Genomic DNA, 27,999 nt, shown 5'->3' with positions numbered 1-27,999 from the left:
TAAAATTTTACCGACTAGTACAACCTTATGGTCACATGACCTGGTCTTCAGAAAACAGAAAGTATACAGCGATCGAACGTAAAATAGATTCACACTGCGAAATTGAAACAGCCATCGCTATGTCTAAACAAGGTAAATCAAAAGCACAGATATGCCCATAAATGTATCATATATTTCAACACTCTGTGACTGATCTCTCTAGGAACAAAAAGATAGTTCTTCAGAAGAATCGTTCATTCAAAGAATGCGAACAATTTTACAACAGTAAAACACCAACATGGAATTCCAGTGATTGGAAAAACAAGAACGAAGCAACCGCTTTATAAATGATAAATATAGGTTACGATACAGTAACGTTTGTTTTATATTGTACTGATCCGAGTACGTGTAGATTTATGTCTAATACTCATCTACCTTTGTGATGAAAAACATTAATTTCGATCTGAACATAGGTCTGATGCTCAACAAAGGAGATACATACATGTGTCTATCCACCATATTTTATTCTAATATTTGTCATTTTGGCAACTTCGTCACTTCAAATGGATGGGTATGGTGAAATGAACTCAAGTTTCCTTTCACTATCTTTTCCTGAATGTAAAATTCATGTCTTGAAGAGGGATTTTAAATATGCCTGTTTACATCAAAATTCATATTAGAAATTCACTCAAAGACTGCACATTACATACTATCTTCATACACCATGCAATGACTTGATTTATTAACTGGACTGCTTAGATAATGTAGGTCAGTCAGTTGTGACATTTTTATGATCTATTCCCCTAGTTTGAAAACAATTTCTATGTAGATATAACTGCATTTAATTTCATGCTCACTGTTACATGTGACAGTTTCCAAATCGCTCATGAAATTAAGCTGATCATCTGGTTTCAGACTGGACAGAGCTGAAAAAAACTCAATGTTAAAGGTCATATATATTTGGACGTAATGTGTTGCTTCACCAAGTTGACTTCATGATTTATCCAGATGCCACAACATTTGAATGAATGAATAATTTGTCTAAGAGAGAAATATGAAACTGAAACAATGAGTTTTCCAATATTTCTTGAGCTGACACATTGTACTTGGAGCACATACACTTGTTTTGTTCTCTTGAAGCTTTACAATTGTAATAGTCTCTTGTTTGGTCTATCCCAAGAACATATCCACAGAATACAAAATTCTTTGTGACCTTTCAACACCAGGCCCTATTCCACAAAGCGATCATAGTGCTAAGATGATCGTAACTCCCATACTTTAACATAGACTTACGACTGTCGTAGTGCTACCATCGCTTTGTGGAATCGGGCCCAGATAGCTCAGACTGCCTCGTGGAGTTCACTAACTATTACATTCCACCAGAAGCCTCAAGTCAGAGCATTAACGCCTGCTGATCAGTGTCTCCTTAACAAACATCACATAGTCACAGAATATTTGCCTATGCATCTGCATTTTAAAATTTTTCTGTCTGCCAATATCTTCATTCCAGGTCTCTTCTGACATAACTACTTATACTTCTTCTGCAGCTCTTTGAGCTTGCTCTCACAGTTGGATATGGCGCTGTAGAATTGTCGATTATTATTTACTCAAACTACTGAGGCGGTGTTTTTATAGTGAGGCAGGCAGGATGTGAATCTGATAATTAATATATTATGGCCTTAGTTTAGAATTTTAACCATGATGATTTAACGAACAGTGACAGACTTTTTAATTTACATCATTATTGTTATTTGTGATTAATGTGAATTTGTTAAGATGTATTTCCAGAAATAACTGGTCTGATTTGTATGATTGATATGTAAAATAGCATGACATATACTGGTGTATATACTGGCAACAGCATCAGTGCCATTTGTGGCATAATATTATCCCCATATCCAATATCTGGTGACCCAGACCACCGGGGTCATATATAGAGAATACTAAACGACCTTCTGTGTAATGCCATTTTTATTAAACCAGCAAAAGCATATGCTTACAAACAGTATAAGAATCTATACCGAAACGTCACCATTGTCAAAATAAAGAAGTTGATCATCCATAAAAGTTTGTCATCTCTGAGCGAAAGCAAGTTTGATACTAAATCTTTTGCAAGTTTAATAAAAATGGCATTTCACAGAAGCAAGTTTAGTATTCTGTGTATTACTCTCTAACGTAAATTGATAGAAACTGCCTACAGTGCGATGACTTTCAGCTTTCCATGAGTCATGCAAGGTCTAATACCATTGTGTCAGAGGTATAAGCATTGTGACGTCATAACTGTAAACCATTATGACGTCATACATCTTGCTGTATTACACTAGTGTATATTGCCGTAAAAATATGACACTTCAGTGCCTTCCACGGGCGAGTAATATATAGTTAGAATGTCAAATAATCATTATAGAACATTATCGGTCAGAAGTGTCACAGTTCATTGTATAACAGGGGCGGTGGGGTAGCCTTGTGGTTAAACTTGTTCACTCATCAAGCCGAAGGCCCAGGTTCGATTCCCAACATGGGTACAATGTGTGCAGCCCATTTCTGGTGTCTCCCACCATGATATTGCTGGAATATTGCTAAAATGGTACATATGACACATATCAATGACTTGTCATCATTAAGTATTGAAAGCGATGCCAAGAAGGAAAATGTCAACAGTCACAGACTAACATAATAATCAGATTTTGGAAGTTTATTCTGGATTTCAAGGAAGGTGAACATTTTGCTGCACTAAATTCTCACAATGTGGGCCATTCAGAACATCTGACGACCATTGCTAATAATATGACTGATATACAATTTTTCTCAATGTGTGGGTAAAGTTAAAGAGACAGTTCATTCTAAACATGAGTCATGCCTACTGACTTTTGAATTTTTGCAGTCCTCACTTGACAGGAAAGCTTGCAAAATATGATATGAAATAGTATTTCCTTAGAACTATCTGTTTCGTTATTACATCAGATGCCTCTATTTTCTTTGAAAAGAATGAAAAATACCTTGACCTCGTGTTTGGACAATGACATCTCAGACGTCATGGTCATGTTTTGACAAAGTCTTTGGTGCAGTTTTTAAGGCATCACATTGTGTATCACTATTGACAATATGTTGAGGATGCAAACAGTAATAACGATCCAAGAAAATCCACACAGGAAGTGCTCTTACCATATTAAAATTAATACTTTGATTTGTGAGTGCATTGATTTGAAAATTTGATGAAGTTACAATCAAAACAAACATTGTTTGGATGTCTGGATATTTCATTTGATTTTTCACATTGGAATTAATTCAAACACTGTACACCATCATGGCCACACAAAAATCAAATATATGCCATTTAAAAATTGAAAGTGCAATGGTTTGGCTTAGGATGAACTCTCCTTTGTGTCTACTGTCAGCACAATCAGTCACTCTACCTTTGCTGACATCATATTAATGATGTAGTATTACTGTATAAGATCGTAATACACCAAGTTACAGCTAATGAATAATATACATCAGGTTAGTGAATCTTATGCTCATATCATGAACACATTGATATCTTCTATAGCTGCAATTTACTGTGACCCTTTGGTTACTTCTTGATCAGTGGGGTGACCTTGTGTGAAAAAAGACTTTGCTTGATGCTATAGTATTTAAATCTCTGGATCCATCAAATTTTACTCTTTGACATGAGAGTTATCACACATTACCCTTAAATCTAAAGCTCAATTTTGAACATTGATAAAACATAGTAATATAATTGAACCCTAACTTTTGTTACATTCCAGATCCCAGCAAAGCCCAAGGCATGCCTCCCCCACAATATGCCTACGGTGCTCCCCTCCAGCAGCAGTATGGATCTCAGCCCCCACCGTACAGCGCCGCAGCCCAACAGAATGCCGCAAGCTACAGTGCATCCGCTTCTCCACATGATTCTGCCTACCTTGCCTCCATGCAGGCCCAGGCATACCAAGCCCAATCTCAATACGTCCAACAGCAGTACATGCACCCATACACTCAGATGCCACCCATGCAGCATGGATATGGTGAGTATAGATCATAGATGTTTAGTGACCTGGCAGTTAGGATAACAGATTGGCCTGTCACAATTGCTCAGATAACTGGCTGTTTCAAAACTTTCATGAAGGTCACTAACTAACCATTCTTACAGAGCGTTGTCAATGCCTGACCATGTTTTGCTGTCATGCCATGACTGTGTCAATTATTTGATCACAGTTGACCTGTGAAGATCCGGGTTAGAATTGATGTTCAGTAACCCATGCTTGTCGTAAGAACTGACTAATGGGATCGGGGGGTTAGGTTCACCGACTTACATGTCATCGTATCCCAGTTGTGTAGATTGATGCTCATGCTTTTGATCTCTTGATTGTCTGGTCTAGACTTGATTATTTACAGACCACCGCCATATATCTGGAATATTGCTGAGTGAGGCATAAAACTAAACTCAGTCACTGATCACAGTTGATAAAGATTTAGTTAAGAATAATGGTGTGGCTAGTGATCTGGGGCTCGTAACTCGAAGCAGTCTTTAAATCTGCTCCTAACGCATGGTTAACGAACGCTTTAGTAACATCGTTAAACAAATTAAGAAGTGTATCACAAAGTATTCGCTAAACAATCCTTCAGCATTCGTTAGGCGTTCCTTAAAAAAGCGTAACTCAACATATAGACAGCTTAAGGCAAGGTTAAAGACGATGGGATTCCCTGTGAGTCACATGGTTGCGTAGCACACATTGTGCAATGGCAGACAGCACGACAATTCAGCATACTGCAGGCAGTGCTAGACAGTTACATGTGACACCTTGTACTGTTCCATCTGTTTGGATAGTACTTTTAATGAAGTTGAGAAACTTTTTGAGTTCACTCAGAACACTACCGACAGTTTGTTCATTGACCGCAGCACATTATTGGTAATCTGCGTCATTTGCCGCTCTATTCAACATCTTCATTGCTATCTTGGTAGAACTAATTTAGATAAATCCGACATTGCTACAGTTCTTGAAATTTCCAATCTTAAGTGTAAAACGTGTTCTAATATTTAGTTGAAATGGAACAGGACAACATTTCACAAGAGCTGACAAAGGGAAAGAAAATTCGTAAAGCCCGGTTTAACGACGAAGAGAGATCAATTCGCGTACAAGAATTTTCTAAACATAAATACGTTTTAGTCAACAAATTTCAGACACTGTTACTCTTCAAAGAAAACAAAAGGCTTTGGAAAAAATCTGCAATGCCGTTAATAGCGTAAACCCGTCAGTTATGAACAATTTCGGAAATTAAAAAGGAATGGCAAGACATAAAATCATCCACTAAAACAAACGAAGCATTACGAAGTAAAGAAATGAAGAAAACTGGAGGCGGTAAAGTTTGTTGTGATACCCTGGACGAAACTATGCCTTGCATAAAATATATTAGTCAATATACTGGTAAAGTGATAAGCTTTGGCTGACTCCTATTATTTCTGGTTTTTTTCCATGTCCTGCCAACCCTGAATTTTCATTCTGACATAAAGTAATAAAAAGTCCTCTCATGTTAATTTTCCCCACCGTTGTGGAATTTGTGCCTTGATTTAAGAAAAAAAAAGTAGTCCTGCCATTGCATACTCATAAAATTCCAGGTCTTACTTCAGCTGTGTTTATTATAAATTCATTTCCTAGTCAAAGCAACTCAGTCACATCATAAATTACTTAAAAGTCTGGTGCAAGGTTGTTGAGTCAAGCATGTGTGGTGCATCTTCAAAATGTTACCAGTCTTCCTGAAAGCTCCATGCTTTGATCTAGGAATCATTGAACAACTCAATGGACAGTAGAATATGCATTTAGATTGCAAAGTACACTTGTCAGAAATAGCTATTCCTAGCAAATTTGTGGCATTAATGGCTGCAATTCATGAATGGTTGCACTTCGCAAAGGGGGTAATTAGACAGTGGGTGGTAGATTACCTTTGGCAAACTAACAAGGATTGTTGATATTAATAAAGGTATGCAGGGACTAGGAAATAGAAAGGTCATGAGTCAAAGTGACATCAAGGCAGTTTGGTAAGGTTCAGGTAAAAAGATGTTTAGTTTTCAGTAATGGTCAAACACCCAATGTCCTTCCTCTGGTATACACAGCTGAACTAAGAATAAAGGAAACCGATGAGATCGTTAAAATATCCTCATATCCTGAGGGCACATGATATTTCTGCTCTATAATTGATTATTTATAGGCCGCCATTCTATTGTGTGAATATGCTGATCTCAGCTGTTAGCAACAAACAGTAAAATGTTATGACATGTATAGTTGGTCTGTCACATATATATATGATCTGTCATACTGCCATTGTTTTTCAGTGTCTGCTTCCTCCTCTGCCTACCCACGCCAGCAGTACATGCCAGTCATCCAGGCCCAGGGTGTTTCTCCCCACGGACCCCCTCCTCCTTACTCACCAGTAAGAAGAACAATTACATGCTATACTACCTTCTCACCCCCAAACTCTAGCTTATATCCTCCAATTTTCAAATCGGATTGAGACTTGTGTAAATATAATTGAAAACTGTTCAGTACTTGCCACACATATTTCACAATTCAATCTTACAAATTGTGTTTATCTTTTCGTTTGTTTTATTTCTTTGTTTTTAGGTAGAAACCTAGACATGAAAAGCAAGTAATAATAAGGATGACAGATTTATTCAAAGCACTTGTCCTGAGCTGACATGTAGATTCCATGAATTTGTAAATATATCAGCTTTATGTTTAATGATTTGAAACAGTCAGTTATATAAATACATTTACTTGTGGATTGCCACTTGTGCCAGTTGGTACTGGACCCGTGAAGATCCGGGTTAGAATTGATCTTCAGCAACCCATGCTTGTCGTAAGAGGCGACTGATGGGATCGGGTGGTCAGACTCACTGACTTGGTTGGTACATGTCATTGTATCCCAATTGCGTAGATCGATGCTCATGCTGTTGATCACTGGATTGTCTGGTCCAGACTTGATTATTTACAAACCGCCATCATATAGCTGGAATATTGCGGAGTGCTGCGTTAAACTACAAACCAAACCAACCATTTGGGACTTGGCAGCTTTGTAGCAGACAGGTGGGCATGTGAATATGTCATTATCATAGTGTCCCTATGAGACACCTCAGGTACTCCTTTGGATTGTTGAGAAGCTCCAACTTCCCTTGAGTACTTCAGCAGACCTGGATCACTCTTATACTCTTAGGAACCTGGATTGGTCTACCATCACCCTACCACCTCGACCTTGTATTCTGAAATTATCCAGTACACTAAATGATTGTTTCAAGAGCCTGAAACGAATTAAGAACGGATTCTCTGCTCCCAGATACAAACTCCGGCTCATCTTCAGAAGGAAGTTATTCAATGCCCGATTCCTGCTTCCATGGCCTCACTTCAGGATGGTGCCGATCAACCTTTTACGCACCATCCTGAAGAAGGGAGACTTCCTCATCAGCCTAGATCTTCAGGATGCTTATCTTCACATTCTGATACATCCAGAACACCGGAAGTACCTTACTTTGTGTTCAACGGGAATCGCTAACAATAGAAAGTCCTACCATTTGGAATGTAAACGGCCCCGTGGCTTTTTACCCGAATTACCAAGCCCATAACGAGCTTCCTCCACTTTCAAGGGATCACCTTCGAAAGCTACATAGATGATTGCATCCAGGCTAAACAGGATCCGATCGTATTGCTTCGCCAGCTACAGTTCACCACCACGCTGCTCAGACAGTTAGGGTGGCTGTTGAACTTCGCGAAAGCGGAACTAATACTGACTCAGAAACTCACAATTCACCGGAGCACTGTTCAACACCGTCAGGGGATGATGTTCGTACCTCACGACAGGTGGATAAAGATTCAGCAATGCATTCCTCAAGGACTGTTTTAGGCAAGAACCTTATGACAGTGGCAGGAGCTACTGGGCCTTCTGACGTCAGCTCAAGCCTTAACGTACAGAGGCTAGCTCCAACTTCGGCCGATACAGCGATTTCTACGCCCGAACCTTCAGGCCGACAACCCCAAGGAAGTAATTTGCCTTCCAGACCTTCAATGGTGGCTCGACGAACGGAATGTTTGCGCCGGAGTCTCTATGATGCCCTTTGCACCGACTCATCACCTATTCGTCGATGCATCCCTCATGGGTAGGGGAGCTCACTTCCTCGACCACCAAGTGGCTGGGCTGTGGTCATCCGATGAACGGGTACTTCATATAAACGAGCTGGAATTCAAGGCGGTAATTCAAGCCATCTCACATTGGGCAACAGAGCTTCAATCAACCAGTCTGTTGATCCAATCAGACAATTCGACGGTGGTTTGGTATATCTAGGTCATCTAGGCTCGACAGGCTCGGCGAATCTGCTACAATGGGCGATCAGGTTCTTCCATCTCATCAACTCACTCAACATCGTAGCCAGAGCCAGACACATTCCCGGGTTAAAAAATGTGATCGCTGATGCCTTGTCCCGATCCAACCGACCGTCCCTGACAGAGTGGAAGTTACTGCCCCAGATCTTTCAGTCGATGATCTACCCGTTATCACGGCCTCAAATAGATCTGTTCACCACAAGGTTCAACAACCAACTTCCAAAGTTCGTATCACCAATCCCAGACTCCTTGGCGTGGGACCTCGACGCGTTGGCAATATCATGGGAGGGTCTCAATGCCTACGCTGCTCCCCAGCTCTGCTACCAAAAGTAATACAGAAACTATTGGCCACCAGCAACATACTACTTCTTTTGGTCGCACCCTTCTGGCCAGCAAGAAGTTGGTTTGTCAACCTAAGAAGCCTGGCAGAGCCAAACCCAGTACCGCTTCACAACTGGGACGACCTACTTCTTCCCCCTCACTCGGAACTGCGCCACGGGTCACCTCAGACCCTCAATCTACACATTTGGCGCATCTTCAGAGGTCTCTCATAGCTAAGGGCTACTCTCACCGAGTAGCCACAGCTATCACTTCAGCACATTGTACTTCGACCCGTTCCTTGTATGACAACAAGTGGAAGAAGTTTGAAGATTATTGCAAGCTTAGGGGAATTGCATCTCCCACTTCCACCTCGGCTCAGGTCGTTGCTGAGTTTCTCCAGCATCTCCGCTCTACTAAGATACTCAAGGGTACTACGTTAGCTACCTACTTAGCCGCCATCAACTCGGTTTTGGCTACCACCACGGGCACGAAGATTTCCACTGTTCCCGAGTTGCAGAGTCTACTACACTCCTATAGACTCTCTGACCAGTCCAGGAAGTTCAGACCTCCGGCCTGGGATCTGTCCGTCGTCCTTCGTCATATGATTTCTACAGATTATGAACCTTTAGAAGACAAGGACTTCGAACAAGTGACATTCAAGACATTCTTCCTGGTAGCTTTGGCTACCTCTGCTCGTATATCTGAACTGCATGCTCTTGATGTCAATCGGGTGCGGTTCGAGCGGAAGAAGCATGGCAAGGCTTTCCTGGGTCTCCGCTGGGACTTCATTGCGAAAAACCAACTGCCAGGGCAACCAGACCGGATGTTTACCATTCCCCCGTTGTCCACCATTCTTGGGCCTGATGATAATGAAGATTTGACACTCTGCCCTGTTAGGGCTCTACACGCTTACCTTGCTTTCTCCAAGGATTGTCGACGGCTACGGAAGCTCCTCTTCATACCCGTGTCGAACGCTTCAAGAGCTGAGGTTTCCCGGACCACATTGGCCTTCTGGATGCGTGTCATGATCTTGCGAGCCTACACCTTTGCAGGGTTGCCTCCTCCAGCCGTTTCCAAACCTCATGAGACTCGTGCACTAGCCTCGACGATGGCCCTCCATAGCAACTGCTCCTTGACCGCTATCACGGAAGGTTGCTTCTGGCGTTCTGATATGGTCTTCTCTTCACATTACCTGCGAGACCTGTCTGTCACGGATGTCCAGGGACTACACCAGTTCGGACCTCTTGTACTGGCTCAGCAGCTTACATCGGCCCAACAACGCAGATGAGGGACGGTTCCGCATTCGCGTTACTACTTCCTTGTATATACTTAATAAAAGTTGAACTGGATCTCAACCTTTTGTTCTCATTATATGGGTTTAAGAACTACTTCACTTGGCCTCCATACCAAGGCATCGGAATGCGGCCACTTAGTGTGGCCCTACGGACCTGAGGCACAATCAGTATGACGATGCAGAGGTGTTCGACATTCACGCTTACTGACCTCTACTCCACGGAGCAATTACGTCAGTGAAGTGCGACACTCCCAAATTCCAGTGGATTTCGTTGCGTTCTGCCTCCAAAGTTGCCGGGCACATCCTTTGACTAAGCTTAGTCAAAGGAGTGAGGGTCAATTTGATACTGAACGTTAAACCTTGGAGATGCCAAGTTGTGTTTCTCTTTCACCCGCCTTGGTCGGTGTCCGGGGGGGGCCTTCTTGAAGCAGGGGATGGCCCGATTCTAGTCGCAAGACTTTAATTACGGTGGAACCTTGTAAATCGTGGCGAGGCGAGGCTTACTTGCCGAGTTGCGTCCCTTGTCTTGTACAAGGTTGCGGCCGAACACCACATCGCCCGGGAGCACCCATCTCCCTGGGAGTCGTTGTGCTTAGTAAGCCAAGGGGTTCCGGAGAACCCACTACAAGCATAGGAGTTGCGTGCATGCATAACAGGCCTTGGTTGTACATCGCTATCTACGGTTGTCATCAGTCCACACAGCTCCAAGACCAGCTGTTCGCACTGTCCAGACAGAAAGGTAATCTGCGGCCCGCCGTCCAACTGTGAGATAAGTGCAAAATTTCCAAATTTTTTAAACTTATCCTATCTCACGCGATGGATGCCCGCCTGGCCTCCCCACTACTCAGATTACAACGTTGGCTCCAAGATGAGAATGATCATTCAAGGTAGTCACGTGGGCAATTAGTGGAGCATGCTGCAAGCTTTAATAGGAACTAGGCAGCTAATTAAGGAGAGCAGCATGGAGTGCACGGGCGAATGGACAAGGAGGCTTATGGAAAAAGGTTTACAGTCGTTCCACTAAAAGTCGAAGCAAGAGAGAGAGGTTCAAGTCGTGAGACAGGATAAATATATAAATATACAATTTATATTGAAATGTCCAATTTTGTAGTTTTTTATGTGATCATTTGTACACAATTATGTTTCTGCTTTTAGTTTGAAATCCAGTTAAATCATATTTAGTGTCCCTAGCAACATGAATCCCCCACATGGTTGTCAAATCCCTCAAACTGGCTTGTGGCAGGTCTATTGCTATTCGTTTCCTTTTTTTATTTTTGGCCATAGTTGGCACAGACATCCTTGACCTTCTATTATGAGATCTAAATTGAAGGAACTATCTGCTTCATGCCATGTAACAGCAGGGTATGAAACTCCCATAAATTTCAGCCAGACCACAGGGCTGGTTAGATGTAAAACTTGCCAGCCCTGACCAAAACTTACACGCCCACAAATATCATATCTTCATATACATGTTTAAATTGTAACCTGACCGACAGGCAGGTGAATTTGAGAATCTGGCAGTCCATGTTGAAAATAACCCGTCCTGGGCGGTCGGGCAGGCAAGTATTTCGAACGCTGGTAACAGTGGGTGGAAGTCTTGATCTGTCCTTGGTGAATCATCACAGTGTGTCTAAAACATGTCATAAACTTCATATGGTGTATTATAGTTTTCGAGGCAGAGAGTAAATTCAATAGATATATTGTAAGTAGTGTACATAGGCCTCTAAGATAGGGTAGTGATATAAACTTTGGATTTTCTGAATTTTGGCAAAAGTTAAGGAAATCACCTGTATATCAACTCTCTTATACTTATGTTATTGTCCCCCACTGCAACAAATCTTGTTTTGCATTCTTGTTAACGAGATATCTCATGAACTGTTGTACCCAAGGTCTTCAAATTTGGTGACAGCCTACATTGGGGGATTACACAGACACCAGTCAATTTGGGTGACCTTGACATTATTTTCAAGGTCACCAGGACACTTTGACCACTTTTCAAACTCTTGTTAACACGTCCAATGAAATGTTGTACCCAATGTCTTCAAATTTGGTGACAGTCTACGTTGGTCCTTATTTTCAAGGTCACATGACACTTTTCAAAATCTCAGCCGTCTCAATACCCGGACCCATTATGATCACGTTACTAAAATAGATTAGACGATGTAATTCTTTATTCAATGTTATTCTTTCATGATTAAAAGGTTGTATTGTCTTTGAAGATTTAGTCATAATTTACAGTCAGTTCTTTTGAATATTATTATTATACATGGTTAAGATATTGAAAAAATTGAAATTTTAGCCTCCGAGCTGAAGAATATATTGCCATTTCTTACAAATTTGATGTCAGGAATTAAAGTAATGGGTGTCAGGGTAGGGTAATAAGGGGTGGGGCACCCAGGTAGAAAATTTGGACTCGTCCCTGTCCTAGTACACAATGATACTGACAGTGGATATGTGCATCTGCATCTGTACATTCAAATCTACTACATGTATATTACTGAAATATCTTCATAGTTGACTGAAAACTATATCACACAAAAGATAATCTTCTATGTGACCAAAAGATAAAAACTAGTAAATGTTATATTTTTCCTTATCCTGACTCATGCTCTTTTGCTTGTCTTCTTCTTCTTGCGAACATAGTGGAACACTTGTATCTCCTTATTTGAAGCTCCCTTCAAAATAAAATCACTAATTGGTACTCACCACGAGTTGCTCCCCTTTGTCTCCCCTGGCGGGAAAGGTGTCGCCACCCTCTGGCCATGTGCTTCACTCTCTCCTTCTTCGCCCAGTGAGCAGGATGTGAGAGCGCCGTGTGTCTCCTTACACACCATATCCTTTGATAATCTCTTAGTTTTTACCTCTCATAGGTTACTATAGAGGTATAGCTAGTATCCTTTACTATTTGTATTGATTAATTATCGTGATTTCTACCGTTTATTCACGCAGTATTCGATTGTTCAGCTAGCTTTACGCTGATGAAAATCTGTACGATTTGTAGATTACGCTTTTCTGCCTCCGATCCACATGTAATATGCCCTAGTTGTTCTACTGCGGTAAGGCTTAATTCACGCTTGCAGTTACTGCATTAATTTATCTCATTCTGCATTTAATAAATATCATCTTTATGCCTTAAGACGCGCTGCAGATAGATCACGCAAACAAGGGCAAAACATGGCAGAGAGTCCAGATATTCCATCCAGTCAGCTGCTAGCGATCGACCCTCTCCCGCCTGGTGTTCTGCTAGAGACCCCTGCGGCAGAGGAACGGGGACGCAGTCCGTTACCTCAAGAAAATGACCGCCTCCCCAGACATCCCGGCCATTGCAGACCAAGTCTAAGAGGGCCTCATCGTCGCCTCAACGCAGATTGAGGACACTCCAGGGCAGCGCAGACTTCCAAAGGGAAATCCACGAAGACAGCAAGAACTTTCTAAGCCGAGATCGCTCCAGCAGCAGAATTGGGCCTCTACGATGATCAGCCGATAATCATCCCCGACTTACGGCAGAAGAAGCGACCGTGTCAGCGACTGTGACTTCTGCAGAGATCACCATGCAGCCTGATGCCTCTACACCGACGCCAGACGCCATTGATGTGAACCCCATCGCAGAAAAGATGCCGGCGACTTCGCCACAGATCATCCCAGAAGACATGATGCGCAGTTTATGAACATCATGGAGGACCACTACAAACTGCGCTAAGCAGGGTCCGAAGCCTTCGCCGGCTCCGGCGTGACAGCACCCCAGAGGCACCCCCGCCAACGTAGCAGCCAAGACGATGTCACCTTCAGCGAAGGAAGTCCCGCACCACCTTTGACGGCGGACCTAGATGTACAGCCTTTTCGCTAAGGCCTTCAGGGCGGAGAGATCATCACCATCTTCGATTTCATCTCTAGATATGGACTCAGACCATCAGACATCACGGAGGCCTTCGCAGAAGGTCATATCATCGATCCCCGGACCGGACGCAAATGAAGCTTCGCTAAGGCATTCGCGAAGGACATATGATTCCAGATCCTCATCATCTAGAAGAACATCGAGGACTGCCGGAAGAGCTTCGCACGGCTATCAACATTCACCTCACAAGTCTCCGAAAGATCATCCCATAGACGCATCTCCACTTCGCTCATCACCAGGCCGATCACCGTCAGATCTCCACATAGAGCGCGCACAAGTCAACTAGATCGCCACAAACCTCATCAGATATACAGACAGCTACACGCAGTCCCGGCGAGCATCTACAATTTGTTAATGATGATGGTTTTGAGGATGATGGAGGAATCATATTTTCTGATGCAGAGATACGGTATTGGATGGTCAATAACCTAGATCTCACATCACCATCTAAAAGTGGCAATACAGCCAGCAGGACGTATTTGATGAAGGAAGATGATCCAGATGCAATCACTCTACCCCTCGACGACCTTGAATTGCGGCAGTGCCACAGAATCTAGATGCAGCTTTCCAGAAAGCTACGAAAGTTCAGATACCACATCTGCCCAACTTTCAAGCCAAGAAGTTCTCCACGATAACATGGACTCCTTCTACAAGGCCCAGGACATCGATGAGAACTATAAGATCATCAGCGATGTAAAGAACAAGATTTACAAGATGGATGATCGCAAGTTGGCTCATATAGAAACCATGACGAGATGTTCTTTGGGTTAAATAGATCTAGGACGATCAATGAGACTCTTATTACTAGATTCCGGATTCCACGACGGAAGATGATAGAATGATTTATTCTGCCTTACTTATGCAAAAGAAAGATCAGCAGTTTTAACGGATCATCTTACATCTGTTTCAGCAGCACTGACCTTAGCTCGTCGTCAAGGCCTCCTCGCCTCTGTAATTGGGGAGAACTTTACAGCCCCACTTTATACAGCCCCGTGGTTAGACAACATCCATCTTTGACGGAGAAATCGACAAAGTCGCCAAGGAAGTCTCTAAGGATTCCAGGGAAGTCCTTATGATTAGATCGATGGACACACTAGCCAGCCGCCATTCGCCAGACTTCACAAAAATACTCAGGCAGATCTAAGTTCACGGGCCTACAAAGAGCAAGAGACAGGAAGATAGCCAGCTCTAGAGGTAAGATTCTTTTAAATTCGCCCATATGGCAACTATAGAGGAGGATCAGGAAGAGGCAGGACACCCAGAGGTTCCCGCAATTATAGACGCTGATACACAGGTTCGAACGACTGGAGTCTTCCACCCCCAGCCGCTCCAGTACAGCCAGCTCAAGTGGGTGGACGCCTCCAACTACACTGGGAAAACTGGGGAATATTGCAAGACCCTTACGCCTCCAACATTCTTCAACACGGATTTCAGATCCCTCTACAGGCCAAGCCTCCGCTGACAATCAAACCCCCAAGTTCGATTTCAAGCGCAACAACTACCAAAGATAAGAGAGGCTGTTTCATCACTCCTATCCAAACAGGCCATAGAAGTAATAGATCAAGCAAACGCCGAACCAGGTTTCTACTCCCCAGTTTTCCTAGTTCCCAAGAAAAACTCCACGGAGAAATACAGACTCATCTACAACATGAGCTTTTTTCAACAAGAACTATCTACGCAAAACCACGAGGTTTCGCGATGATACATTTACCTCAGTTACGCCAGATGATTCGGCCCTATGGACTACATGGGCAGCATAGATCTACAGGATGCCTACCTGCACATCCCCATTCATCCCATTCCAGGAAATACCTACGATTTACTCTAGAAGGGCTACATTACCAGTGGAAAGTACTCCCATTCGAATATCATCAGCCCCTGGCTATTCAATGGAGGATAACGAAACCGATTATCAAATTTCTACATCGCCAAGGGCTACGCAGTGCGCTTTACCTCGACGACGGGATACAAGTAGATCAAGATCCACTGCGTCTCAAACTACAGTTAAATTACATCATAAAGCTACTAACACAACTAGGGTTGGTTAGTAAACTTACGCAAGTCGGACCTAGTTCCATCGCAAGACCTGCAGTTCCTAGGTATTCGATTCATCACAAATCGCAACCGTGATATGGTACCAGAAGACCGTTGGCTCAAGATACAGCAGACCATTCCACCAGCTCTACTCTCTCGCTACCACTGCGACAATGGCAGAGCCTACTAGGTCTTCTCACATCAGCCCAAGACATGACTGTCACAGGCAGATTACAGTTACGCCCCCTACAGGTCTCATCAACGCACATCTCAACGATGTACAACCATTCAGTCTACCAAACATCTCAGACCGCATCTACTATGGTGGACCAAGAAATCGAATGTCTGCGAAGGGATTTGTTTAGCAGAGCAGGAATACAAAACCCATCTGTATGTAGACGCTACACTCCAAGGTTGGGGAGCTCATCTCACCAACCACACGATATCAGGGTTATGGAATCAGCAAGAATGCAAACTCCATATAAACAGTCTAGAAATGAAAGCTGTAATCAACGCCATTCTACATTGGAGACCATTTCTACAAAATGCGCGCCTAATGATCCATACAGACAATTCGACAGTGGCGCTTCTACATAAACAAGCAAGGCTCAACGAGATCGATGAACCTTTTGAACCTAAGTTTTCAACTGTTCGATTTAATACAAGATCTAAATCTACATGTCAGAGCAGTGCACATTCCCGAGCCAGAAATATACTAGCAGACGCTCTCTCGCCTCATCTACCATCACCGACAGAGTGGATGATCAACAGGGAAATTTTTGCACAGATAATCAAGCAATTAGGAGCCAAATAGACCTATTCGCCACGCCGATTCAACAATCAGCTACCGACATTCGTGTCACCAGTCCCAGACCCCCAAGCTTGGGCAACGGACGCTTTAAGTCTATCATGGAAGGCCTCACGCGCATCGCCAAGCTCACTACCAGCAATAATACCTCAAGTATTACAGAAAATCAGACAAACACAGAGCCTACAACTCACTTTGGTCGCGCTCTACTGGCCGGCCAGAACGTGGTTTCCCATACTAATTCAAGAAATCGGGTCAACCAACACTGGAGCTACCTGCCGCCAAAAACCTGTTAATTCATCCTCACACCAAACAAGTGCACGGAAACCCAGCAATGTTCCAACTACACGATGGACTGTATACAAATGTGTTTAAACAAGAGAGGATATTCAGCCAGGGCGGCAAAAGCAGTCACGCTTTTGCCTTTACGCTACTCAACTCGTAATCTTGTACGACGACAAGTGGCACAGTTTCAAAAATTATGCAACAAAGAAAGGGTTTACAGCAAGAGAGGCTTCACAACCTCAAGTGGCAGACTATTTGTGTTACCTACGCCAAAACAAACATTTAAAAGGTTCAACGATATCAACATATCTTGCCACGCTTTAGTTCTGTAATCACCATGAGAACGGGTGTCAAATTGACAAGATCTCCAGAGTTACTGGCCTTACTACGAGCTTCCGATTGGAGGACCAAAAGCGAAGTTCCACGCCTCCAGCTTGGGATCTGAATGTAGTGTTACAACACCTCACGAAAGAGGTCTATGAACCTTTGGAATCGACAAACTTTGAATTTCTCTCACAGAAAACACTGTTTCTGCTATCGCTAGCCACAGCAGCAAGAATGTCTGAAATTCACGCTCTGGATTACGAGAGGATACAGTTTGATGACAATCATAACACAGCGCACTCCTCGATTAAGATGGGATTTCATCGCGAAAAATCAACTGCCAGGTCAACCAGACAGATTATTCCACATCCCGGGCGCTTATCCTCTATTCTCGATCACAAGATACACAAGACCTATCACTGTGTCCGTAAGAGCCAAAGTTTATTTACGACGCATCCAAAACAAGGAGAAGATTTCTCAAACGCTTATTCATCCCCTTTATCGCCACTTAATCAAACAGAAGTGTCACGGACCACAATATCTATTTGGATAAGGACTGTCATTCTCCTCAGTGCCTACAAGGCAGCAGGCTTGGACCCACCAACAGCATCAAATCCACATGAGATCAGGGCACTGGCCTCTACCCCTTCTACACGTAACTGTTCCTTGAACACGATTATGGAAGGATGCTATTGGAAATCTAACATGGTATTTGCTAATCACTACCTAAGAGACATCACTACAGAAGATGTCTCTGGCATTCACCATTTCGACCACTGGTCCTCGCCAGCAACTGACAGTCCCTCAGAGGGCTTAAAATATTATCCTCACAAGATTAATATGTATTTTATACATACTCATCTAGCTTATAACTCTACGGAGTTTTAGGGCTATGTATATATGTTCAGCTTAAGTATTCAACCTTAAGCATATACTTTGGTATAGTCAATTTCAGTGCCTCTATCAGAGTCACCTATATATATATATATAATTTATATGTATTGTTCAATATATTCATAATGTAATTCCCTTTAATGGCTTTATATAACCTATGGTTTTCTTTTATACAGGAAACATCCTAAATCTAAGCCTTCATGAAGTTCCCCGTGAGGGGATATTACAGTATATCTATACAAAATCACTAATTATAAATCCAAAGTATTCTGTTACCCACCTCCGCTCCGTAGGATGCTACAAGTAAGAGCATGAGTCAGGATAAGGAAAAATATGTAATTTTAGAGTAAAATTGATATTTTATACTTATCCTGACTCATGAGGTTAGTTCCTCCCATCCTCCCCACATAACACTTTGGATTTCCTGTAAATTCAAGTGTTGGGCTCAAGCAAATCAGGAGAGAGTGGAGCACATGGCCAGAGGGTGGCGACACCTTTCCCGCCAGGGGAGACAAAGGGGAGCAACTCGTGGTGAGTACCAATTAGTGATTTTATTTTGAAGGGAGCTTCAAATAAGGAGATACAAGTGTTCCACTATGTTCGCAAGAAGAAGAAGACAAGCAAAAGAGCATGAGTCAGGATAAGTATAAAATATCAATTTTACTCTAAAAATTACATATTTCATTCTTTTGCTGGGGACATTGCCATGTTACACAAATTGACAATTCAGAAATTCATTCAATTCAGAATTGCTTTATTGTTACAAGAATAGTATTTTTGTACTCTTTTAACTATTACATATGAAAGATTTGTGGTTAGTCTTATGTGGAACACCAAATTCATTCATAAAAAACGTGTGGTTAATTAATACCGAGTGATTAAAAGTTGCCAAAAGATGCCTGCTTCACTCTCGCCCGCCAACGAAACCACAGACAGGTTATGTAACTCTGTCGCCAGAGGACTGCAGTGATGTCATATGAGGAAGGATTTTCTGTTTGTTGTATAGAAAGTGTGTTGCAAGCTCGTCATTTTGATGATTTCTCGACATCAACGAAGACATGCCGAATCGTTGCGTTGTCGTCAATTGTTCCTAGGGGTCGGGCGATGGTGTCACCATGCACAGATTTCCACAGGACCCCGCAGTTTGTGCTAAATGGGTTATGTTTGTCAGTGCGAAGAGAGCGTTGTGGAAGCCTGAAACGATATCTTACTTGTGTTAGATCGCTTCACGGAGGTTAAAGAATCAAAACTACTTACTAGTTGTAGTAAAATATGTATATGATTGATAACCATAAAGATTTTCCATGACACAACTTGTAACATACGATTTCTTCCTCGGTTGTGGTCGAAGTAACAATAATACTGTTAGTAGTATTATATTGACACCCATCTCGCTTCCATGAGAGAAATTGTTATGTTTTAAGCTATGTCATGCAAAATCCTATTGGCAATCAATGAAATACATTTACTACCTGTAGAAAGTAGTTTTGATTTTGTAACTCGGTGAAATCAAACCTAAATAGCATTTATCCTCAGACTGGCGGATGTTCGCGACAGGGCGCCGCCATTTTTGAAAAATGAGATTATGGTTTGTTTTCATCAACTTAGAAAATTAAAACTACTCTCTACTCGTAGTTTAATATGTATTTGCATCATGACCAAAAGGATTTTGCTTGTCACAACTTATAACATAACGATTTCTTCCACAGAAGTGAGGTGGGGGTTGAATTAACAATACTGCGTGATAAATGTCTTGCTACATTCACGTGGTTAACGTCCACTCACCAGTATGTAGATGCTAGTCAATGTACGTCTTTATATTTGGTCTTATAATCCTAATTAGTTTATTATCATAGTTGTATGCATTTTGAAACTAAATAAATAGCAGACGATCTGCTGATACTTATAGTGAATTTATAACAGGACTGTAATATCTAGACATTTTATAGTTTGCCAATGTGAATCATAATTCGCACACACGCTCTAGTGTATTTTGTCTGTCTCATTACACTTCACAGCGAATACAATGATCTGTTGAATGCTACGACAAATGAATAAAAACAAATTGCATATATTCAAATTAAAACAGATTAAAGTTATAGGAACAATGTCAGGCTATTACCTTGTTCGAGGAATGTATCCATCAATATCCACAAAAACGAGTGATATGCCATTCATCTGCAGCTGTTCCAAGTGATGTGTCTTTTTACAGTCTAATGTACGAGGGGCGGTGGGGTAGCCTAGTGGTTAAAGCATTGGCTCGTCACGCCGAAGACCCGGGTTCGATTCCCCACATGGGCACAATGTGTTAAGCCCATTTCTGGTGTCCCCCGCCGTGATATTGCTGGAATATTGCTAAAAGCGGCGTAAAACTAAACTCAGTCAGTCTAATGTACGAAAAAGTGACATATCGTTTCAGGTATTTCACATTGGTGCATAGTCTCATTTTTTACCCAAGATAGCACACCTGGCAACTAATTGCATAATGTCCGCCTTTCTTTAAAAAAAAGTAATTTAGTTATCCAATAATTAGCAATCAATCAATGTATTGGCGGTTAATCCTTTGAAAGAAAGATGTTGTTTTTTCCAGACACACACACGACAGAGTGTATTCAGTATAGATTAGTAAATCTACATACATAAACACTACCTTTTGACAAATCCACTGTGTAAAAAAAGTAATTAATCAATCAGCGGTTAATCAGTTAATCCTTTGATCGATGTTTATAATGTTGAGTATTTACTCCAGACACAAGAAATGCCAAATGGGAACCTTTGTCGGGTAATCCAAGTGGTGTTACCACAAATTATACCTGTTATAAATTCATTAACTGACCATCTAGTGAATGATGACAAATAACATGTGTAGGTTTATGCCACCTAACCCGGCTTAGAACAAGGGAGTATTAATTGCTGTATTGCATGCAATTTTAATTGCATGTGAAAACTTATGGGCCGACACTGTACTGAAAATACAAACAGAACTTCATTGTTGCATAAGAAATACATATAAGCATTTGCTGTGTGCTAAAAGTGTATGTACCTATTTACCTAAGTAAATTTTCAGATTCTTCTAGCAATGGCAAAGTAGGGTTGTTTACTTTACGGATTCAAATAAATCAAATGTCAATTTTTAATATCATACGTAAATAGACGTCATATTTTTACATGACATGATTAAATAATGAGGTAAAAATACACAGAAATGTGATCAATTTGGATCAGTCATTATACCATCCAGGCATTAGAAAACCTGAAAAAGCCCACACTGCTTTGATACTTTATTACAATCAGACAAGAACTACCAGGGATATTTTCAAATAACTGCATCTGATGGGCATCCACCCTTCTTAATGTCGCACTGTTTAGGTTGAAGAACTTAACCGTAACCGTGATGAGCGAGGCTGATCATCGTTTTCGCTATCACGAGCGTCTGGCTCGAACAAATAAGGCCTAGCGACACCAAGCGATTTTGACAGAATCGTCTATGAAAACAAGTTGTAACTCGGAAACTAGGCAAAGCAAGAGACAAAATTAAATGACAGTAGATTGTGAGAACATAAGCTTTCATTGTTCACAACAGTTGTCACGATTTCAGGTTTATACAAACCTGTAAACAAGATAATTTACCCCCTGAAATGTACATGAATTCTGCATCGGCCCTCATATCTATTCCTCATATGACGTCACAGAGATGCGTTGCTCTGATTGGGTTGAAATTTTGTTCGCAGTTGAGAATTGTGCACTGTTGTCGAAAAATTCGATTTAAGGTAATTAAAGATCGAAATGAGTAGTTTTAATGATGGGGTTTCATTTATAACGATGCCATTTAGTGATTTATGTATTTGTATCCCCCTAGAGTATATGGGATCTTTAATATAGCGTACAATTTTCTGCTGTATTATATTTTCTTCATGTTTAAAGTAACATTGTGGTGCATCAGTTTGAAAATGCAAATACTGAAATGGGGTGAACATTTTAGTAATAAGTTCCACAAGTTTACAGTGAAATATGAATAACAATAATTCCATTGGTGAATAATATATATCGCTGGTAATATGCTGTTGCTATTTTTTTGTTATGAGAGTCAATTTGACAGATCAGTTTACGGTTTGCTGAAATCTGTGATGTTGCCAACATTTTGTTGTTGGAACATATTTGGCTCTTTAGCCAATCCAGAAAAGTCTGTTATTTCCCAGAAATGTCAGTTTTCAAGGAGTAGATATATTCTTATCCTGAGCTTCCTCCTTGTATTACTTCCTGTTTCCCAGGAGCTGCACAACATTCAGATCATGATTTCCTATTTCTGTGAAAAGAATGGTCTATGTACCCAGGCATAGTGAATCATTTTCATTAGCAGTGGTTTAAGTGTATGCATATTGTTCAAAGGGGACAACTTATTTTGGGCATCGCTTGATGATGGACATTTGTTGGTAATCAATGGATGGTGTTTGGGCTGTTGACAGTTTTGTTGAAAGTTTGTCCAAGGCATTTCATTTGGGAAATCACCTTACAGATATGTAGATAGTTTTTGAGGTGTTTTTTTTGTCTCTGTAATTCTGTCAGGGTCACATTTTTGGCAAAGGTTCAGGAGTTGCTTCAATGTAGAGACGTATTATTTTCAAGGTTAAAATAAAAGGGACTGTTCATAATTTATGGCTGGGTGTGGCTGGGGTGATGATGATTCTGGGGAGGGGGTCATCAATTTTGTACACATGTACTAGGGGAGGTGAGTAATTTTGCACATGCGTGGGATGAGGGTGGGGGTGTCACTTTGTACATAGATTTTACCGGGTGTCATTCACATTGTACATTCTGTGCTATAAAAATAAATTCTTACCTTCATTTCCCTAACTTGTTTACCTTCGTTGAAGGGCACACTAATTTTTTTCCACAGAGGTTGCTTGTATCTTCCTACGAACCTCTGTTCTAATTCGGCCCTTTCATGGTGCGAGTGTTCAGGATTCGTGATTGGTTGCGATCAGATTTAGTTGTGCAATCACCGACGTTTCAAAAGTGATCATTCGCAAGGTCTCGGTAATTTCCGTATGCTGCCAGTAAACTAGAACCTCTTTCCCTGCGCGATGCACAAACATTTCCTCTCGACAACTCGGTCACAGATTGTAAATGACGTTATCTGGTTGATTGTCACTGCTCCAGGTTTGTAAGAATTTGCAGGGGCGGTGGTGTAGCCTAGTGGTTAAAGCGTTCGCTTGTCATGCCGAAGACCCGGGTTCGATTCCCCACTTGGGTACAATGTGTTAAGCCTATGATATTGCTGGAATATTGTTAAAAGCGGCGTAAAACCAAACTCACTCACTCACTCATTGTAAGAATTTGCCTTTTTCTGCAGGTGGCTCAACAAATGATGGTTCAGCAGCCAGGGACAGTTGTTGTTGGAGGAGCTTTCGATGCTGGAGCACGTTTTGATGGGATATCTCAGCCACGAATTCCAGTAAGTAGTCAGTCAGACTTGGGCTCATGTAGATTGCTGTGTACAGAGATCAATTTAGTCTATTATATCACTGTACAGACCAGCAAAATTATTCTTTTTACAAGAGATTATAAGCAAACCAATATAATTTGTCACACGCTTTCAGTTGTGTAGAGTATTAAGCTTCAGATAAATTGTGCTTTAAAGTAAGGCCAGAAATGCTTGGAAAATGCTTTTTGGCAACTATTTGACAATGGTTGATATTTCAGATTCAAAACTCATATATAATCATTCATACCACCTCGACCTAATATGGCATATGAGTTATCACAATGTACCATTCCCTAATCATAATGATTACTCGTAAAATATCGAAAAACTTGGCAGGCAGACAGGGTGACAGCATTATGTAACGCACGGGCAGTACATGTCAGGGACCGTCTCAAAATATCAAGTGTCAGTAGTGTCACTGCTGGTTGAGGACTCTAGCGGAATATCAACAGGACATGTATTGTATCTTTGATCTCATCTTGTATGTTAGCACACGTCTGTGGATTTTGCGTTAATACAGTATATAAACTGCACCCCATATGACACCCTTATCAAAGCTATCCAGTTTGTGTTTCCTACCTGGTTTTGATTTTGACATGACCCCTGAGGTAACTGATTTGTTTACAACTTTGTAAACCTGACTATATGTCAAATCAAGGGCTTTACATATTCTTTAGTAAACCCTGTCATAGCTGCCGAGAGGTTTACCCCTTTGTTTCTCCAGTATGAAATACTGGTATAAATTCGAAATTAATTGTTCTGCAGAGATATCAAGTCGCATGTTGCCAGTTCAGTGCTCATACACGAAGTGAAACGTCTATGGGTGAACAAGATTATCTATGCGATTTGAATTAAGGTGTTTTTACGTAATTATTTTGAATTGGAACTACTACAACAGTTCCATCGTTTTCACATATAGATGTTAAAAAACCCCAAACTTTTTACAATCATTTATGTAATTTAATTAGTTGAGGCTATATGAATAATTATAGTCTGTATTTCAAAACTACAGTTTGTACTTAGAATGTTTACGAATGTTGTTAAAACGTTAAAATGTCCTCCTGTGAAGTCACCCCTCAAGTGCATTTTTTCATCTGAGCTTTAATTTCCAACTAGGTAGAGTCGTACATGTATCATATGTGCTTTTATGTTGTGTCAATTTCATCATATTGATATTGAAGTCAAAAAGCATTTTCCAAGCATTTGTAGCCTTACTTTAGTGTATATATAAAACATGAAAAATCAAACACCTTCACCTAATTGCTTTTGAGTTGGTTTTGCACAAAATTAAAAAGAAAGCAAAATATACATTAGCATTACAGAGCTGAATATCATTACTTTATCTAGTGAGAAAGGCAACATGAAAGATTCAGTCTGGTAATGACTTTCTCATATATTTTTATCTGCACAGAGTGTTATTTCCAGGGGCATAACTGAGCCAATTATTATGTGTAGGCAAAAAGTTTAGAATGCACACAGACCCAAAACACACACACACACACACACACACACACACACACAGAGAGGATTCTTTTAAATATGCATGATAAAAAACGTGATTTAATGCACTGCTTTATTACTAGGACGTTTGTTTATGACTGATCCTAAAATTAAATTTTGTAGAATTTATGCTGAAGTTTTGAATTGTAATACCCCCATCACGCGTCAGAGAGAGAGAGAGATCAGCTACAGAAAATAACATGTTACTGTGCATTGTTAAAATTCTTTGGATTCGTATCAACAGTAAATTGATTTCCTAAACTATAGCAGGTGCATAATAAAAAGATGATAGGAAGAACGCAGACAAGCATGTTTAGCAATATCACACCCAGAGTTATACCCCTTTATATGTAAAGGGAGGCAACTGCAAGCTCAATAGGAGACGTCAGGAACCCAACATGTATTGCTTCAGGAACATGAGATCGATTCTCGTGATTTTTGAAACTAATTTTAAGAACCTTAAGTGGTTCCTTTTGCTATTTGCAGATTTTTGGCATTTTTTTCCCCCGGTTTCTATGGAAACGATTCGGACTTAGTCCCAAAAGGAAGGGGTGGGCTTCGTTTCTGGAGCACAACTTCGAAAACTTCTTAATATCTTTTAGCAAAACCTGGCAGATATGTGAGGCAGATCCCAAAGTGGTGCCTTTTGCTATTTGCAGATTTTTGTGATTTATTATTTTCTCGGTTTCCATGGAAACGATTCAGACTTAGTCTCTAAAGGGAGGGGTGGGTTTCGTTTCCGGAGCACAACTCGAAAACTTCTTAATATCTTTCAGCAAAACTTGGCAGATATGTGAGGCAGATGCCAAAGTGGTCCCCTTTGTTGTTTGGCAGATTTATCTTTCCCGGTTTCCATGGAAACAATTAGGACTTAGTCCCAAAAGGGAGGGGTGGGCTTCATTTCCGGTGCACAACTCGAAAAGCGTATGTGGGGGCCGGGGGGATATGTCATCTTCTGATGACTCTTGATTTAATATTTTTTGTGTGTGCAAACTTATGTGTAGGCAATTGCCTTTTTGCCTATATGGCAGCTACGCCCCTGATTTCAACAATACAGGACATATGAGGACTAGTATTCTCAGGTGCTGAAATTGAAAGTGCAAAATTGTGTCCCTTTAGCAGGCCACAAACCTATGAATTTCTGTATGATGGTTCAAATCCATTTCTTGATTTGTCAGCCCAGTACCCCAGGTAGTGTCAAGTATCTGAGACTGGCATCCGTCAGGCCTTTTTTCAAACATTAAGCTGACATGTAGTGATATGACTGAAATACTGTAGAAAAGGCATTAAACCAAACTCTCACATATTTACTGTCTTGTCTGACTGACAAACACTGCATTTTCAGCCACCCCCTCCTGGCATGGCACCCAATGCTGCGCAGCTCGCTCAGATGCAGGGGCAGACAGTTGTAGGTACCCAGCAGAGTTCTAATTGGTTCACAGGGGGTTCTGGAGGAGGATCTACGTTGTGGTGAAGAGGAGGATTGGCTTGAATTTCTTTGATTGACAGTTGCCAATCAAGTGGAAAGGAATGACAGACATGAACCCATAGAAAAGGTGTCTGTGATACTCACATGTAAAGATGGGTTTGGTTCTAGCTATCTGCAAAATTATAGACATTACAAAGGTTATAAGACAACCAATGAAATAGGACTGGCATCAGTTGTAATGAATTTTGAGCATAAAAGAACACGAAGATGGGACGAGATTTTTTCTTTTTTTCAGTTGATCTTTTTCTTTGAAGGGTTTCTATTTGTGTTTATGGCATCTTGAGCCAGTCCTCTGTATAATTCAACAGAAAATGTAGACATTAGATTAAATGACTGCAATACAGTGGAACAGGTATATTCACAAATTCTGAATGTTCCCTGTTCGTCGTTCTTTGAGGACAACACTATTTGTTGATTTATGGGATACATTGTCCATTTACCTCTGTTGTTGGCCTTTGAAGGATGCTTGCAGCATATTTGGAGCTCAGTTCATGAAGCAGAATCTAATTTAGTATAGTGACATTGCTTCCCTCTACAGAAATAGTGCTATTACTGCAAGCCCCAAACAAAAATAAATAAATCATGATACACATCACTAAAAATTATGCATTTCTTCAAAATCATGTCCATAGGTTTCCTGAATAGAATGTTTGTGGTACAATTTGAAAGTGAGAATGATTATTTAAGGAATTACTGTGTTTTGAATTACAGTGCAAATTGTATAGAATTAGCAGTGGCATTATTTTATTTTGACTGTAAATGTGCATGGTTGTGTAATTTGTGTTTTTGAGTCCTAATCCAAAAGTCGCTGAAACTCCACCTCTTTACTTGGGCTCCATGAGAATGATCTCTATTTGTAATTTGCACCTAGTGGCTTTGATTATCTTTACTAAAGTGGCATTGTTGCCGCCTGTTGATTTTCGAAAATTGCTTGACTCTGAAAGAAATATTTCATAGAAATTTAACATTCATTAATATCAATGGCTTATCTTTCAGAAAAATAAATTTGATTTAACTGAGGTAGATTTTATTCATGTTAATGCATGTACTTGTTTTTTGTACACGCTATTTATAGAAAAGAGGGAAGCAGTGTACTTTGGTGATCTGATTCAGAAATATCATTTCTTAAGTGTATTTCTGTGTACTTTTTCGACCGATTTTTAGTAGTGAGCTGCCAAAATTATTTGTATAAAGATGGTAGTTCCAATGATTGGGTGATATGCTGTTTTTTTTCTGGACTTTTGTCCAAAGATTTTGTATTTCACATGTTTAATGAAAATAAATCTATATATTTCAAACCTTTTTGTATATGTTGCTCT

General features: G+C 40.9%; 1 protein-coding gene across 1 annotated transcript; it reads left to right on the top strand.

Moving 5' to 3' along the window:
• On the top strand, positions 1 to 27,982 carry LOC124262676 (DAZ-associated protein 2-like). Its single transcript, XM_046697183.1, has 5 exons — positions 1 to 132; positions 3,750 to 4,007; positions 6,314 to 6,411; positions 23,560 to 23,661; positions 26,537 to 27,982. Exons 1-5 carry the CDS (start codon positions 36 to 38, stop codon positions 26,663 to 26,665), a joined length of 684 nt encoding a protein of 227 aa, XP_046553139.1. The 5' UTR covers positions 1 to 35; the 3' UTR covers positions 26,666 to 27,982.
• The last annotated feature ends 17 nt before the right edge of the window (positions 27,983 to 27,999 follow it).

This window comes from Haliotis rubra, unplaced genomic scaffold, assembly GCF_003918875.1.
Source record: "Haliotis rubra isolate DU_JTF1 unplaced genomic scaffold, ASM391887v1 Scf85, whole genome shotgun sequence".
In the NCBI taxonomy this organism is placed as follows: Eukaryota; Metazoa; Mollusca; class Gastropoda; order Lepetellida; family Haliotidae; genus Haliotis; species Haliotis rubra.
This window is presented reverse-complemented; position numbering and strand designations above follow the sequence as displayed.